Source organism: Nelumbo lutea, chromosome 2, assembly GCF_056320005.1.
Source record: "Nelumbo lutea isolate HS-2025 chromosome 2, American lotus-T2T, whole genome shotgun sequence".
Lineage (NCBI taxonomy): Eukaryota > Viridiplantae > Streptophyta > Magnoliopsida > Proteales > Nelumbonaceae > Nelumbo > Nelumbo lutea.
Genome location: NC_142685.1, coordinates 43,433,851 through 43,447,800, shown reverse-complemented (window position 1 = coordinate 43,447,800; position 13,950 = coordinate 43,433,851). Strand labels below are relative to the sequence as shown.

General features: G+C 36.6%; 1 protein-coding gene and 1 long non-coding RNA gene across 3 annotated transcripts in view; both read left to right on the top strand.

The window, feature by feature from the left end:
- LOC148870223 (Tetratricopeptide repeat (TPR)-like superfamily protein) overlaps positions 1-6,325 on the top strand; it is a 30,549-nt gene extending 24,224 nt beyond the window's left edge. Inside the window, exons 7-12 of one of the 2 annotated variants that reach the window (XM_088969726.1) lie at positions 870-935; positions 1,116-1,196; positions 1,481-1,578; positions 3,711-3,930; positions 5,243-5,303; positions 5,768-6,325. In XM_088969726.1, coding sequence (XP_088825852.1) covers positions 870-935; positions 1,116-1,196; positions 1,481-1,578; positions 3,711-3,930; positions 5,243-5,303; positions 5,768-6,108 — 867 coding nt within the window. In that variant the 3' untranslated portion in view covers positions 6,109-6,325. The remainder of the gene's footprint in view (positions 1-869; positions 936-1,115; positions 1,197-1,480; positions 1,579-3,710; positions 3,931-5,242; positions 5,304-5,767) is intronic. The other variant, XM_088969727.1, reaches the window with a different exon arrangement.
- Positions 6,326-10,224: 3,899 nt separating this feature from the next.
- On the top strand, positions 10,225-13,409 carry LOC148870222 (uncharacterized). Its single transcript, XR_016107227.1, has 2 exons — positions 10,225-10,419; positions 11,124-13,409. It is a non-coding gene; the product is annotated as an uncharacterized LOC148870222 (long non-coding RNA).
- The last annotated feature ends 541 nt before the right edge of the window (positions 13,410-13,950 follow it).

Below are 13,950 nucleotides of genomic sequence, written 5' to 3'. Positions count from 1 at the left end.
TCATATTTGCCCTCTGGTCCTCCTTTATTTCTTTCTTTTCAATTTTTCACTTTATATGGAATAATTCCTACAAGTACCAGGTTTTGTTGAAACGAATGAGACTCATTTGAAATTTACTATTCTACTCTATTGCTTCTCTCCTGCGGTGGAATCTTGGTTTTTAAGTTTAGATTCATCAAAAGAGATGTATGCTATTTAGTCTTCCTCCATCTTTTTTCTTTTCTTCTTTTTTTTTTGTAAAAAAATATCTAGCCATTCAAAAGAGTCATTGGAGAAGTCAAACATGTACTTTCTTCCCAAGAATAGAAGGTCAATTTTATTGATTTTGAACTGAATACATGTTTCGAGAAGTGAGAACCATAACTTGAGGTTGGATTTTTCTCTTAAAAAACAATAGATCTACTATGTTGTGCTAGTAATAACACCTTTTTTTATATTAGTTCCCATTTGTGGCTAATTAGTTGTTGTGTTCTGGAAGCTTAACCAATCTTGTTAGTTGGTGAAGTGTAATCATTTTTTTTCCACGGTTTCCAATAAAAATCATGTTTTTTTTTTCAAAGTTGTGGCTTCTTGTTCACTGTATATTGCTGGTTATATTCCCCAAAATTCCTTTTCTTTTTGATCGGTTATGCATAGAAAACCCAAGATAGTTGTGGTTCGCCAGTCTATTCGGAGTTGGCTACATGAATCCTGTTTCACCATTGTATTTGATTTAGTGCCCCAAGATAGTTGTGACTAAGTCTTCTTGGTTGATTTGATGCATTATGTAGTTTTCTGTTATCTAGCAAATGTTTACAGTGGGATCTGAATTCTTAGATGTTTTCTGTTGAAAAAGGAATCTCACATGACTTCTCATTCTTCTTATTTAGGCACTGAAGATTATGCGTGAAGCTGGACCTGAACCCGATGTTATTGCATATACAACGGCCATCAAGGTTTGCAGATAACTCAGTTCATGAAATTTTGTCATTTTTCAGTATTCCTCTATATCCTTAATGTTTGCATTTCTGAGATGCCCATATGTTGTTTCTTAGTTGCTGCCTGCCTGTCACTATATTCAACCTCATAACCTGATGCAAGGGTTATTTTTGTTGTTTTCTCTCTTTTCTCCACAGGCTTGTGTAAAGAATAACAATTTGAAGGTAGCATTTTCATTATTTGAAGAAATGAAAAGATATGGATTAAAACCAAATTTGGTGAGTTAAAAATTTCCTTGGCCTCTACAAAGTACAAACCTTTCCTTCTCCTATTTGCCCATCACATGGATAAGGATTTACTTGGTTTAATGCATTAGAAGACATGCTCAATATTTGTAAAGCATCTATCGGGAATTTAATGTACAAAGTCTCTCTCTTAGTATAGTTTAGATACTTATGCTACTAGACAAATGGTTTCCCTTCCACAGATATCCATGGATAAGTATTTGACGCATCTCCATTTCAATATAAGATCAAAATATGCTGCATTGTTGTTATTTCAGGTGACATATAATACACTCTTACGAGCTCGTAGAAGATATGGGTCCTTGCATGAAGTGCAACAATGCCTAGCTATATATCAAGACATGCGGAAAGCAGGGTGTGTTAAATGCATGGTTCAATTTTTTAGATGCTTCTTCCATGTAAACTGAACTTTATAGCATGTATTTATGAACTTGAAAGGTTTTCATTACCTTTATGAAAATCAAGTGCTTTTTTTTTCATTTTTCCTCTTGTATTAATTTGCCAGATTTTTTAGAACCAACATGAAATATCATGTTTTAGAGACGGTGATAGGGATCAATCAGCACTCATGAAAACTTATCCTAGAAGTGAGAAAGCCTTGCTTCTAGAATTACAACCCAAATTGTAATTGGATGATGATGATACTTGTAATTTGAGCTAAATTTGACACCAGTTTTTTTTCCTTATTTCACAGGTTGAGAGAGGAATAAGAAACAACCCAACTTGTGATTTGTGGCCAAAGGAGGGAAGATGAACAACATACTTTCCACAATTGCAATCTAGCTAATCTAATTTGGAATGCCAGAGATAGAACATGCCTAGGGCTGAATGGAAATGATGGAACCATTCTTGATTGGTGGATCAGGATTCAAAATCTGCATAGGAAGGACCCATTTGGGAGAAATTAGCTTTCCTCATCTGAATTGTGACCGGGTAGGAATAACCTAGTAAAAATAGCAATTAACAAATAACCTATACCAGATAATGTCTTAGGCTAGGCCCAACCACAATTTGTAGAGCATGCTAATCAAGAACCATCTCTGGATGGGATGGCATTTCAAGTAACAAATAAGGAGACCATCATAATAAGGTGGCAACCCTACCCATTCTGATAATAAAAACCAATTTGGATGCATATTTGGGAAACCAAAGAGAAACTACAACTGGATATGTAGCTAGAGATTATCAAGGAAGGATCTTAGTACAAACTATGAAATATCTAGGATTATACTGTCAACCATTGGCATAACAGAACAAAAGCAAGGGCAGCTAGAGAAGCAATAAACATGGATAGGAACAAGGGATGAAAAAAAAATGGATAGGAGACTCTCGATTGGTTATAGGATGTCATATGGGCACAAAAAACATCCCATAGCACATCAAAACAACAATAGTTGACACTCAGAGGGTGGCAGGGATTGCAGCAATTGAGGTTGAAGCATGCCACATCTACCATCAAGACAACCAGGTAACAGACTTAATAGCCAAAAGAGGTCATTAAAATAGAGGTGAAAAGGGGGAAGACATTCCCACAACCATTGATAGAATTGCATTAGAAGATTATTGAGGATGGTCTACCCCTTGGCTCTTGTGTAGCACCTTTCTATTTTAGAGAACCAGAGAGAGAGAGAGAGAGAGAGAGAGAGAGATTTGCTTAGTTACTTTAGTAATAGTCAACATATGTTTAAAGTTCCAAAGTCATTGCATAAGTAGTGTAGGAGTTATTGTTTTGTTTAAATTGTAGGATTTTAGTTGTAATTTTCTATTTCTTAATTCTTTTAGAAGTTTTATTAACCTACAATCTATAAATGTGTATAGAATGTTTTAATGTCAATAAATTGAGTTTACTTGAGTTCTTATAGCATATGTTAAGAATGGTGACTGATTCCCACACCCTAGAGTGATTCTACCCCCCTTGGAAAGTAGCCATTATAGCAATCAACAGTCCACAGATTTTTTTGTCAAAGAGTTCTTTTAGCATCCTTAAAGAACTGGAATTGATCCAAGTTCAATTTTCTTTGATTTACATCAAAACCTACAAGTTTCCCATTGTATCCAATTTGCATTGTTTCATCCTACCAAGTTTCATCCTGCAACTCCATCTAAAATCTAGTTTTTGTAATTTTAGCAGTTTTTCTAGCGAACGGATATGCCCTTCATCTCTGTACTTTCCCATCAATAGCCTAGGTGAAAAGACTGCTTCCAGGGCTTCCTGACATGCACATGCACACATACACACCCATGTAACTGTGACTTGTTACAGACACATGTGCAAGTGCTTCTGCCACTTAAAATCTTGTTGTTTTCCAAGTGAGATGTATTGCAATAAATTGCCAACAATACCTACAAGGTATCCAGAATGTTAGTGATGTATGGTGTTCCTTATTTGTACTCAAAGAAGTCTATGTAGGACACAATTTCAAACAGTTAGGGGTGTAGTTGGATCTGCTCTTTCCTTTTCTAATAAAACAAGCATGTATACTGCAGGTATAGTGCCAATGATTATTTTCTCAAGGAGCTAATTGAGGAATGGTGTGAAGGAGTAATACAGGACAACAATCAAGATCAAAGTCTTTTGAGGCTGGGAAGTTCTTGTAACAAATCTGGCATAGAGAAACCCCAAAGTCTGCTTCTTGAAGTGGTTGCAGCACACCTACAAAAGGACATGGCAGACAACCTGGTGGTTGATCTTCGGGGACTTACAAAGGTAGAATTCATATATAAAGAACATCCAACTCAATGCTTGATACCAATTGAAACAAGATACTACTAGAGCCAATGAAGGTTTTCATAACTAAATTAGGAACAACACTATCATGATTTATATATTGATCTAGCAAATTCTGGTAGAATAGCATGTAATGTTGCTGACATCATAACTACATTTGATATGAGTGTTGGACATGGGTTGGTGGTTGCAGACACTATTTATCTACTGTTTTTTATGGTGTAAGTTTCACATGTTGGTTAAGGTATTGGACTTGACTACAGGATCTCATGGTATAAATCAGTTTTTTCAACCCATCATTGACCCGGCTGGTTGAACCAGTCGAACTGTCATCCGGCCAGGATCCCGGGTCCAGTTCAGTCAAAACCTATTATGTGGTCAAAACTGTTGACTTGGTCAAGAACTGTATAACCCATTCGATTCAACCATTGGCCCATTCGACCCTGTCACCGGGTTGTGGGTTGCACACTCAATGCATGCAAACTTTCGGAGGCCGTAACTTTGCACTCCAATGTCCAATTGGGGTGATCCTTTTTTTTATTTTGGGTAACTTTTCGAGATCTATGCTTACAGTGCCTTGCCCCACTATTTTCGCAAAAAAAATAAAGCTCTTTTTTGGCCTCAAATTGCAATTATATATATCTAAAACAGAATTATACATTATTTATTGATAAAATATATATTTATACACACACACACACACATATACCTTAAATACATGTGGGGCAGTCTGACCCACTTGACCCAAACGGTCAACCCGCGACCCGGAGCCAAAAACGGTTCAGCCTCTTGGTTGGTTTTTAAAACATTGGTATAAATACATGGAGATATATAATTTAGAGCACATTGATATGGTTTTACCCTAATTCTTTAATTTATTCCAAATTCTATTTGTCAGATTATAAAGATTCTTGATTGTAAAATATCTAGGTACATCTTAGCAACATCCATGTTGTGTTATGTCAACACGGAATGCCCTACTTGGCTTAAACATTTGAATATTGAAATAGGGGTGCATCATAGGTATGACATACAGTACGGACCCAATATTTAAAATGCTAGATATAGCATTTCCAATGCCTTTGAATGGAAAAGCATAATGTTGTGTTTATTTCCATATAGAGAGAAAGTCAGACAAACACATCTATTTAAAGCTATGCTGGTGGGTTTGCTGAAAATCAGTACTCAGTCAGTTGGTCTTTTCCATGCCTCCAAGTGAACCAGCTATTTCTGTCATTGTTCTTATTTTTCGATCTACTTCCTCAGGTCTTTCCATGTTCTGTTTCAACAGGTTGAAGCTCGGATTGTTATTCTTGCAGTTTTGCAGATGATGAAAGAGAGATGCACCCTAGGTCAGCATTTATAAGATGTAATAGAAATATGTTCCTTATATGTTGATATGTGCACATGGATATACACAAAGTAGGAAAAAAGAAACAATAACATACATCCAAGGCCAAACACTGATAATACAATAGATTTACCTCTACCTCAGAATTAATTTGATGTTCCTCAACTTAGACAGGTTTTCTTGATCTATAAGTCTTTTAACCTTGCTATAGATAGATGTTGATGACCTTTGTACATTGCAGAGTTCTGGAAGGTATATAGGATTGAAACCTTTCACATGGTATAATGAGCAGTTTATCATCTGATTTAACTGGAAAAAGAAACAGTTTGGGTGATTTCTGGATGTTTTTGATATTTTGATGAAGTTCATCAAGAGAAGTTGTATTTAGGCGTTTTTTGGGGCTGTTGGACTTGGTATCTGTTTTGTGTCTAAACACAGAGTTTTATATATTGTGCATGTTTGCAGGACATGCAATCAAGGATGACATGGTTATCATCTTAGGAGTCAGGAAGGAAGGTGTTGGTGCTGCCAACCATGAGGCTGAGGTGCGCAATGTGATAATCAAACTTCTTCGAGATGAATTAGGGCTTGAAGTTGTTGGTGCAGGATCTAGAATTCCACATGTTAAACATGATGTTGGAAGCTCTGTCAGAATAGATCTAGACCATGGAAATTTGGGAAAAAACGGGCTACTGGTGGAATGTGAATCTTTGGCCAGAAGACCTGTGGTTTTGCAAAGGTTGAAAGTCACAAAAAAGTCATTGTATTATTGGCTACAGAGAAGCATTGGTGCCACTAGAAGATAAGAATCACACAACTTATCAACCCAATTTTGTTTGTTTTCTGTCATGATTGCTTATGCATGTATTTATTTAATATATTTTTTTTCATTTCAAAGCAGAACACTTTGCAGCTGTCAATACAAGCACAATAATCAACATTGTAATACAGTCAAAGTGTGAGCCTATTAGAAAGTGTAAAATGCAAGTTCTGAAAATGGAATAAGTCTTCCCCTTCTTTTTATTCCTTCTTTGTTCTGTTCTTTCAATTTAGATTTAGTAAATATGAAATTGGTTTTACTTGGTTGGCTTTTCATAAATGGGGCAACTGGTGTGAATATAACACGATCATTAAAAATTTGCTTATTATTACCTTTCTATACTTGAATATCAAGTGAAAACATTATTCCAACAGTATTAATTATTTATTCTTCTGTGTGTGGTGGGGTGGAATGATTAGGCACATCACATTTTTTGCAAAGGGGGCACACCCATCAGTAGGGTTCCTAAGAATAACCACAAAATATTTCTAAGAGATTAATCAAGACAAATGCCAAAAGGATAAAGAGAAAGACATTGAATGGCATATCAACCGATTGCAGACCCTGTGCATTGCTAATTCATGTTCTTGACAGCATTCATCATTAGCAGATGAAAATTAATTGCCTAATTTAGTATCATCTGACAGCAATGTTTTTGTGGAAAGTGCTTGTGCAACTATGGATACATAGCTGGATAATATCTTTTTCACATGGAGAAACTAGAGAAAAAAAAAGAGAAAAAACTCTATCTATGTAATGCCTGCTTTTTATCTTAATTTTTTAACATGTTTTAACTGTTCTTGGTGCAAAATGCAGTTAATACTTAATTCTGTGATGTTTGTAGCATATAATGGCCTGGGGAAAACCTATCCTGTTTTTTATCCTATGGGAGCCCCATTGCAGGTAGTATGGCATAACTTGTAAAGATTGGTCTCAAATATCTTAGAACTGGGGGCAGGAAGACCCTGAAATTTCAGCACTGGGCACCATGTCATAGACTGGATTTGGTTCCATGGTTCAAAGTATCAATATATATGGTACCATAACGTATGACAGAAATTGGTTTTCAGGATTACTGAAATTCTAAATGCAGAGAGCTAGAAATTTTTAATAGGTTTAACCATTAATGAACATTAAAATATATCTATCTGTGCATATAGTTTGGTTAAAAAAAAACTGAGTATCGATTGTTGAAACCTCTGAATACGTGATTTGGGTGTATCCAGATTATTGATATTTTGAACCATGTTTTCCTCCATTTATACAAATTTGCCAATAATTAACTTTGGGGTGTTAGTGTGCATTTGATCTCGTATTTATTCCATCTATTTTTTGCCATCGGCAGCAAGTTAGCTTTTATGATGGCTCCAGTACTGCCTTAAGCTTTACAGTTCAGTTTTCAGTTTAAAAAAAAAAAAAGTCAAGCCTTGATACAACATTGGATGCATGTCTGTCAGGGTGTTTGGAGAGGGTGCCAATTGGCTCAGTTGATAAGATCGTCTGGCTGGTTGTAAATTTGTGATGGAGACTTGGGATCAAATACCACCTTCACCAGGGTTGGGGAGGTAATGGGCTTGAGATGGGCTACTCTTGTTTACCTCATGAACAGAAAAAAGGTGTGAGGATCCTTCATGGAAGCATCTCAAATAAACTCCGAATTTTGGTTGCATTCTCCATTAGATCGCATTATTGAGGTCGATGCATCAAGCAAGGATGGCTCAAGATTAAAATGTTGTATATAACTGTTTTGTTTACTACTTAGCAGCATAAAAATGATCATCTTTTTGGTATATTCAGCATTCTTTTCTATTTATCAAGTTTCAGATCAATATATGCTGGCAAAATGCAGCTACATGGTTTTGAAAATTGGGTCAGAAACAAAACCGCTGAGACCACAGGTTCCCATGTCAAATGGTCCGACTGTCGGTCTGAATTCCAATCGGACGGTTTTGGGGTCTTAAACTGGACCTGGAGCCATTACCAGTTCCTGGGTCAACTAGTAAGGGTGAAGAAAAGACTTGATCCCGGGTCCCCACTGCAACCACCCAGAGACTTTACCAGCAAGGCAGCTAACAATGTTCTGATCTCTCAAGGGCAATTTTGTATATTAGATTAATTGGTATAGGTTTATGGGGGAAATGCAACCAACCTCGAATCAAGGTTCAAAGTATTGATACATATCGGCCCATATCAGAGCTGATACGTATCATTCTGGGACCCTTCTGATATGCCCCTATAGTGGATGTATCGGGGGTCTAACCGATTCAGGGGGTGGAGGAGCCATAAACCGGGCCCCCTATACCAATTGTGAAAAAAATAATAAAAAAGCATCAAAAAGCAGTATATATTTGCCCGATATGCCCCTATCGACATATCGAGCATATCGATATTTTGAACCTTACCTCGAATAGTTGTGTGTAGGCTTGGCAATTGGGTTGGGTGGGTTGGGTCAAGACACTTTGGGTTGGTTTCGGATTGGATTGAGTTTCAGGTTGGGTCGGAAAATGCGAAACTCTAACCCTAAATGTTTGGGTTAGGTTTGACCCATGGGTCAATTCGGTTTATCCAAAAAAAATGACTTTTTAAAAAATAAAAAAGAAATACAAGGAAAATGCCAAAATTAAAGGAATTAACCTTAAAACTCCAAAGATAAAATAAAAAAACTTGAATATTTAACAATTCAAAGAGTAAACACTAAATAGTGATGATTAAAGAGTGGACATTTTTAACAATATATAAATGGTCCCAATTAGACCCAACAATCAGGTTAGCAGGTTGATCCATGGCCCAATCCAACCAAACCTAGTTTTTATTTCAGGTTGAGTCATTTTGAAATTCAGGTAGCTAAATATGAGACCCTAATGATGTTTTTTCGGGTTTGCGGGTTGGGTGAACTTTTTGCTAGGTCTAATTGTGTATAAAGAATATAAAGAATGTTTTGTTAACTATATTGGCATATCTTGTGGAGGTTGGAAGGTACCAATTTAGTTGGTAAAGGACTAAGTTCTTTGAGTGGTTGAAGAGGAAACTTGGGATTGAATCCCGTTTTCCCCAAGGCAATGATTAAAGTATTGGTATCAGGTATTGTATCAGAAAATTCAGATATGGATACGGATACGCTTTGGAAATGCATTGATACAAACAAAAAATATGAAAATAGACGGATATGTTAGAGAAATACATACAAATTCCACAAAATACAATAATACTAAATTTAAAACCAAATTAGTCACAAATAGTATATATTTTAATGATGCATATAAAAAAATATATTACAATTAATATATAGGGAAGCCTAGATATCATATAATTTTATTTATAATGTATCAATCAAGAGCCCAAGACACTAAACACATGTGAATATTATATTTTAATTATTATATAACTTATTTTTTAACTTAAAGTATATCAAATTTGTTAAAATTTATAAGATATATATCCTATACGAATTCATAATTTTTATTTACTAAAATAACTATTCCATTGTTAATATTTTTATTTCTATAAATAATTCAAAATAAAAAATTTGATAGATTCAATTTAATATTATATTCTTCAAGATTTTGTAAATAATATTTTTTAAACAATAAATATGTCATTATTACTTATTAATGTAAATTAAAATATTAATTAATAATTTTTAAAAATATATAAAATTTTAAAATGCATATCATGTGCAACTTAAATATTAAAATAATTATTTTATTATTAATATTTTATTTGTATAATTTTATTGATATTAAAATTTATCTTTTTATATAAATATGGAATTGATAAATTATTTATTATATTAATTTATAAAATACTATTTGTAAATATTATTGCTTGGAATAATTAGTATTGTTAAATATAAACACATATTTTTTATTTAAATTGTATGTCAATACAAAAACATAATATAATTTATTTTACCCTATCTAATAACATATGATAAAGCCTAGCTTGATGGTTTAGAGTAGCAAAAAATGCCACATATATAAAGATGCAACATTTTGCACGTATCACCCCATACCAGTGCGTATTGACCGATTGCATGCCGATACACATCTGTATCGGTGCAATACGTTTTAAAACCCAATTTTACCCTTCATCCTTCTCCCTTCTTCTTTCTCCTCTTTCACTGTATTCTTCCTTTCAACAGCGAGGAAAAGCTGAATTGTCCGATGGATACCAGAAATCAACTGGATCACAGATTTAAACAATCAGGCCGTAGCGTCAATAATATATATTTTTCCCTCTCTGAGTTCGGCTTCAATCCAGGCATCGTTCGCGCATTCGGAGTCCGAATCGTGTAAAGGTAACGTCAATAATATATATATTTTTCCCTCTCTTTGAGTTCGGCTTCAGTCCAACACCCTTAGTCAAGGCACCGTTCGCACATTGGGAGTCCGAATCGTGTAAAGGGCTGACGCATGCAAAGATGCTTCACCCCGTAAGCGAGACTAACCGTTAGTTTTAAGTTTAAGCAAAACAAGTGTTTTGCTCCTCTCCTCTTCTGTGGCTGACGAGACATCTCTCCTCCCTCTCTCTCCCCATTCGAGGCGACTTAACAACCATCACCGGCGGCGGGATCAACCTCAGATATTGTTTTTTTTTGCATATGTTCTTCTTGCTATGTTACTGGTGTTATGAGTTTATGTGCTTTAATTAGAAATATCTTTCTTTTTGTTCTTCTTGCTCTTTATTGCCCTGCATTCTATACTTAAAAAATAAAGAATTCGAGGCATACTGTTTTATATAGAGCAGGACCATTTACAGAAAAAAAATAAAAAAAAAACTGTAGTAAGAGTTGTTATTGGGTTTACGGGCCAGCAACTCGGTGTTACTTCTGTTGCAAGTGATTGAATGTTGGTAAGGTTTTTGTTTGTGGTTTAATTTTGAGGTGTTTTAGGATATGGGTTCGAAGAAATTCCATACATTTGAAATTCTAATATTTTTCTGTGGTTCAATCTATAGGACAAAACAATACTAGACTGATGGATTTGTTGGTTTCTGATTCAGGGATTTGTCTTGAGGTAGGAATCTCATTTTTTAGGTGACTGTTGCGAACTGTTGCTTCATTTGGAAGTGTTGTTGCGAAGGTGTTTTGTCCATTTGAGCTTCTTTCTATGAGGAGCAGTGTATAGCATAATATCAGATTGAATTTAGTTCATGGGGTGGTTGCCTTATAATCTGAAGTAGGGACTCCATTCGGTTTCGGTCATGGCGGTGTTGGAGTTCATTCCGATGATTTTCGTACAATGGGTTTTCACGGTCTGTCTTGTTTGCTACCTATGATCCAAATGATTTATTGGTACTCAAAGAATTAGCAGGAAACCTCACAGATGGGTCGATTATCTCGGCATGGGCAAATGAGTCGATTTGTTGTCAATGGGTTGGTGTTAAATGTGGGAATTGGATTAATGGTTCAGCTGCCAGGAGGGTAATTATGTTGATGCTGCCAAGCAGAGGTCTGAAAGGGATGATAACAAGATCATTGGGTAATCTAGATCAGTTAAAATGGCTTGATCTCTCTCACAATTTTCTGGAAGAAGGAATACCCACAGAACTATCAAATTTGCATCATCTGGAGTTTCTTGATCTCAGCTTTAACATGCTAATGGGCCCTATCTTAGGATCACTAAGTTGTTTAAAGTCTATCCATTTGATTAATATCTCTAGCTAGCAATTCTTTTGATGGCAATATAGTTGAACTTGGGGACTTACGAAATCTTCTTGTCTTCAATGTGAGCAATAATTCTCTTACTGGGCAGGTCGACAATAAGATATGCAGTTCCTCCAGTTCTGTTCAGATTCCGGATTTATCAAAAACAATTTTTCTGGTGGCCTTTCGGAAGAGAGTTTGCAGAACTGCAGTACTTCTCATCTAAGTGATATTTTTCATTTCTTGGGACTGCGCTTTCGAATGAGAAATTCTGTATGAAAAAGAATGGATTGTGAGGAGTTGGCAAACCCAAACGGGATTCTACTCCAAAGAATCATGAGATACTCTGAGGTTTATCTCACCGCAGGTTATGGTTATTTGTCGCCGGCGGTGATGGTTGTTAATTCGCTGTCGGTCGGATAAAGAGAGAGAGAGAGAGAGAGGGAGGAGAGATGTCTCGTCTGCGAGAAAAGAGAAGAAGAGAGGAGAGGAGCAAAACTCACGTTTGGATTCGGCTTCAATCCAGGCGGTGATGGTTGTGCAGTCGCCACCGGGCAGATGAGGAGAGAGAGCGTGAGGTTCGTCACAGGAGGGAAGGGGAGAGAAGAGCGCGTTTTGCTCAACCCAGACTGACGGTAGTGATAACTAACGGGGCTGAAGATTTCTCGCATGCTTCAGCTCTTCACACGATTCGGAAGAGACGTGGTTCGTCCTCCAAATGCACGAATCTTGCCTGAACGCAGCGTGCCTGCACTGAAGCCGAACTCTTCTTCCCCGTGTGAGGAGCAGATCCCGTTCCCTCTTATTTGGCCTAGCAATAAGCTCTGAGCGGAACCGGATTTGGATGTCAGAGACCACCGATTCTAAGTGCCGCTCGAACATCCGAAAACCACACCTCCTCCAGATCCGGATCTGTCGCTGCAATAATCAATGGCGAAGACACTACGCTGAAAACCCGTTCACAGCCACGGGGGCGCAAGATAGCCTGGTTGCTGGCATCACCAGTCAGGATGGTTCTTACCTCACAGACTATGAGGTCCATGGACTCATTCACCGCTCCTCCAACTTCCCAACAAGATCTACAACCTCGCTACCCACTTGCCCGCAACCACTCCCTTGGCGGTCTACACTACTGTTTAACGGCGTCCGCCACTCTAAACGCCTCTGTAGTTTCTTCCGCTTCGATTTCCTACTAGGCCTACTATTTTCAACAGAAGCGGTCGCCACGCTCTTCGTCTCCCCAAATCCATTGTCCTCCCTTGCTAATCTCCGATCCCTCTTTTTCTTCCCCTTGGAATCATTAATAATCATTGTCGCATGACAGTCGGTTACATTCAATGAGGCTTCGTCTCTGGTATCTGTTCATTATACAGAAACAAAGAAGATGATGCTTTAGATTCTGTTCGTTATACAAAACCAAAAGACGATTTGTTTAAACATGGCCACCGCTTTTGGTAATCGACAATTTCTCCAATGTAAGAGTAGGGAAAGGACCTGGGCGGCGGTGAAGACAGACCGAAGATGATGAAAGGCAAAACAGACATTTCAGCCATTCAGTTAATATTTTAATTACAATATTAATTTTCTGAAACTGCAAAAATAGTGTTAGACGATAATAAACTAAATCATAAGGATAATTTAAGAAATGTGTTCTTATAGTAATTATTAATTTTCATAACCACTCTTTAAAAAATCAAAATCCAAATGGCGTTTACAATGTAAAAGGATTAAAAAAAGCTAAAAACTTATAATCAGCCCTCAGGTTCAGGCTTCAGCTGGTGGATAAATTAATTCAATTAATTTTTTTTTTCTTGTATGTAGATAACCACTGTGCAGAACCCAATTCCTCGTTCCATCAAATTTTGGGAGAAAATTCTCTCGAAATCCATCTCTTCTCTAATAAAAAGCCGAATTTCCTGCCAACTACTCTCTACCTACACTATCCACCTTGAATTTCATCCACACATCCCCATCTTGTCCACCTCTGATAATTTTCTCAACTTTCTTCTCCTCTTTCAGTGTTTGTCATAAATGAAGTATCTCATGGCTTTTGCTTCTCTCGAACTCTGTTACCACCAGAAATGGGATAGTTGGTGGTTGGGTTAGCAATTTTGACCTCAACCCAAAATCCCTCAGTGGAATATATCTGCTTTTGAGACAAACCACAAAGATAATCAATATCTA